This window comes from Rhodamnia argentea, chromosome 3, assembly GCF_020921035.1.
Source record: "Rhodamnia argentea isolate NSW1041297 chromosome 3, ASM2092103v1, whole genome shotgun sequence".
Classification (NCBI taxonomy): Eukaryota; Viridiplantae; Streptophyta; class Magnoliopsida; order Myrtales; family Myrtaceae; genus Rhodamnia; species Rhodamnia argentea.
This window is the reverse complement of record NC_063152.1, coordinates 25,089,901-25,093,354: the sequence shown is the minus strand read 5'-3', so window position 1 is coordinate 25,093,354 and position 3,454 is coordinate 25,089,901. Positions and strand designations below refer to the sequence as shown.

The 3,454-nt window shown below is 38.3% G+C and overlaps 1 protein-coding gene across 2 annotated transcripts; it reads left to right on the top strand.

Annotated features, from left to right (window-relative positions):
* Positions 1–225: 225 nt before the first annotated feature.
* LOC125314438 lies at positions 226–3,167 on the top strand. 2 transcript variants are annotated; one of them, XM_048276682.1, is made up of 6 exons: positions 226–518; positions 753–781; positions 996–1,089; positions 1,916–2,005; positions 2,093–2,279; positions 2,658–3,167. In XM_048276682.1, the coding sequence occupies exons 2-6, from the start codon at positions 753–755 to the stop codon at positions 3,062–3,064; spliced, it is 807 nt and encodes a 268-aa protein (XP_048132639.1). In that variant the 5' UTR covers positions 226–518; the 3' UTR covers positions 3,065–3,167. The 2 variants fall into 2 exon arrangements, with proteins under 2 accessions (XP_048132639.1, XP_048132638.1); XM_048276681.1 differs by lacking the exon at positions 226–518 and having other exon boundaries at positions 640–781.
* The last annotated feature ends 287 nt before the right edge of the window (positions 3,168–3,454 follow it).

The window sequence follows — 3,454 nt, the reverse complement described above, 5'->3', positions numbered from 1 at the left end:
TTTAAACCAATGCACTCAAAGTCAAACTTGTGACTAGCCAAAGATCAACTATTGTGTAATTTTGAATAATGAGTATGCTTGTTTCGGGTAAGAAGGGATCTGAGGCTTTTGCAGTCAGTTAAGCTGGAGGAGTTATTAAGTTCTTGCTTTCTAGTGATAACAGGAAAGAAGCCCAAACAGAAGGTTCATTAGGCTTTCTCATAATATTGTGGGCATTGGAGTTTTTGGCTTTTAATCTTGATCTACCATTAGCTCTTAGTGCGTGCCTTAAGAAGTGATCAGGGATCACTAGTATAGATTGATGTCATGTTTCCCATGTTTCTTGCATATGATCTTTTAGCAATTTTCGGTAGCTTGCTACTTGCATTTTTTTTAAATAGAACCATAATTGGATAATTTTATCTAATACTTCTAATGTCTCCATAATTTGGTACTGTAGTCTGAAGTGGAGGAAGTGTGATGTTGGGAAGCCTAATTTCATTGAACAACTTCATGGTGTCACACGACTACTGTCACAGGTATTGTCTGACCAATCTCTTTTTTTGACCCCCTTCCATCTTTTTGACCCGACTTAACAAAATGCTCCACCCGTTTGTGATCGATGAAGGTAAATACAAATTTTGAGCAATCCTGAAATTAAGCTAAATATTAGACTCTCCTTCAACCTCAAATATTCAATTTTACTTGTTCCCACTTGCTTACTTTCCTCTCTATATAATTGGATATCTTCGATGTGCCATGTTTCTGCGCAGATGGTTGAAACAATGTTGAAGGCAGCATGGTCTCCTTCTTTTGTTAGCAAGATATATCAAATTCATTGGCATCTTAAATTTGCAAAAGCAGAAAATTCGTTTTATGGAAACATGTCCAATTTTTTTCTTTTAAGTTTGCAGTAGCTACCAAATCATTTTCAATTGCTCTAGATGGACATTTATTGAACTTATGTCCTATCTTTTGCTCCAAAATTAATATTTGTACTCTTGACTTTCAAATAGCGAGATATCAGTCTTACTTGCTCGATCATTTTTCATGGGATTTTCTTTGACAATCTTGTCATTGCTAGCGCATCTCAGAGTACTGGTTCAGCAAGTATGTATTCTTTCCTTATTCTGCTGTTGAGGTAGCTTTGTCCGCTTTGTGCTTTCAGCTTTTGAGAACAATATAGTAACAGACATATGCCGCTTATACATGTGCTGATGTGGCAATGACAATTGATAGATATTGTTCCGATCGCGAGCTTTGTTGGAGCATTGACTAAAGTAGGTCAGCCAAAAGATCTAACTCTGGACCATATGGTCAGACCGGGAGAACACCATGTCTACCACATTTAACCAAGTCCAAACTTTGTGACTTCAACCATTACTAAAGTTGCCATTCCAAGTGAATCAGAAGCCAGAGCTTTGAATGCTTATTCAAAACCTAAAAAGAAATGATGGGTCTGGGTTTTCAGCTTTAGTAAAATATGTTGGAAGATGGGAGAGGAGACCGGAGAATCCTTCACCTTATATATGCTCCTTTCTTACCTAATATATGATGACTTTTTGGATGTTATACCTGATTCATCTTTTGGTGATATTTTGATGCAATGTGATGGGAGATATATCCTTTCTTAGCCCTTACTGACTAGAAAAAATTCTTGCTTACATATCAAGAAAAAAGACCGGTTCATCATCTATCGTGCATTGTATTGAAATATTACCTTTCGCTTGCCGTTATACCTAAAAGTGAAGTCGGACTTTTTAATAGAGTTGTATTTGCTGAAGGCAATAAACAAGAGATCTATTCTAGTTTGCTCCTTTTAGCTGTCGGTCATTCTCCATATGTTTTTCTTTCAAAGTTTAGGTACTTCAGAGGCCATGACAGAGGTTAATATGGATTGTCACATTGAATTGATTGACGCTTTTGTAACTTGCAGATATTACTGGATGTTGTTTCAGTATTCAACATTGTTTCTTCTATTTCACAGAAAAAGCAGTCTGTAAAATTAACCCATGAAGGAGTTGAGGTGAGTCAGGAACTTTTCTCTGAAGTGCAAATCAATCTTCAAATTCTTACTTCTCTTATGATATCAAAATCCATTTAATTGATGCAGGTTTTTAGGGAGTTTCATCCAACACATCAAGATTATATAATGCTAGAGTGCATATGGAAAACTGATAAGTTCGTATTGCTAGAAAGCACATACAAGAATGAGGAGAGCAATTCGGCTGGTGATAGAGAAAATACTTCAGTAGGGGCACCGGCAATACACTACAGAAGCATCGACTGTTTTCTTGAAGGTTAAGATATTTGTGGTGTTTCCCATGTGATTGACGAGCTTTCTCAGTACACCCGTCATCTTCCTTCTTGCTTCTCTCCCTCCTTCTGCTGCCAAAAGTCATTCCATTACGAGATTTTGAGTCTCGCGTGTCTACTATTTCACCACCAAGGCATCTTCCTCTATGCTTTAGCTTCTCCAGCTTATCGCATGGAAATCTGTAATTTTGAGCAAAGGGTTATGCTTGTCGACCTATTTTGCCATTTAGATATTGTTCTCTTCTGCTTTTGTTTTGCGGGGCGGTTTGACCTGTAATCTGTGACTTGCAACCTTAATTTGCTTTGCTTTCGCTCATTGAAAAAGTTCGCTCACCTTGCCCTGCTCATTCTCTAGTTTGCAGATGAATGCAACTCAGTCCCTCAGAAGGCTGAGATGCGTAAAGCTGTCGAGCAAGGTCTGCTTCGGGTTGAAGAGGATGGAACTGGATCTACTCCCAATGCCTCCGTGCCTAGTGGCCATGAGAAACAGGGCAATGTCTTGAGTGAGGATGGGACTGGATCTAGCCCTGAGAACAAGTTGGCTGTGGATGGCGGGTTTCTTGATTGTCCGTCAGAGAGTTCAGTCCCCTCAAACATGAAGTCTGGAACCAAAAAGGTGGCCTTTGTTTCTGTAAAGAAACCTTTGTCATCGAGTAACGTGGATCTCAATTCAAACAAAACTCGTGTGAAAAGCGGCAACGTCGAAGATCCATTCTTCAATTTGCTTGCCGGCGGAAACCTTCGGGAATCTCTTCTAAATGACGATTAGTAGGTGTTGTTCGTTTCTTCTTACATGTTATGTAATTTATCTTAGTTACTATTTTTCGAAACTTATGCATCCAATTTATATGAGCGCACCAGCAAGCGACAAATTGTTGGTGTGATTCTACGAGCTCAAGCTTATTTCAGCTGTGCTTCAATTTCCTCATGTCCTTTCTCCGAGACATTGATGGAAACTTTTTTGTAACATGGGAAGACACCACTGTTCTGTACAATCGGAAAAGGTTCTTGGCACTGGTAATGTTTGATAGTGTTTGTAAATTTTAAAGCCTGTTTGTAAGAAAAATTGAATGGAAACCTGCTTGACATCATGTAACAAATTAGAACCCACTGCGGGTTTTATAAAAGTATAATAAATTATTTGATTTATTCAAAATTC

Excerpts from the sequence above, each read along its gene's own strand:
- LOC125314438 (XM_048276681.1), top strand. The coding sequence starts at position 732 with ATGTGCCATGTTTCTGCGCAGATGGTTGAAACAATGTTGAAGGCAGCA. Across the intron at positions 2,006-2,092 it reads TAACCCATGAAGGAGTTGAG|GTTTTTAGGGAGTTTCATCC; the intron begins GTGAGTCAGGAA and ends TAATTGATGCAG. Across the intron at positions 2,280-2,657 it reads CATCGACTGTTTTCTTGAAG|ATGAATGCAACTCAGTCCCT; the intron begins GTTAAGATATTT and ends TCTAGTTTGCAG.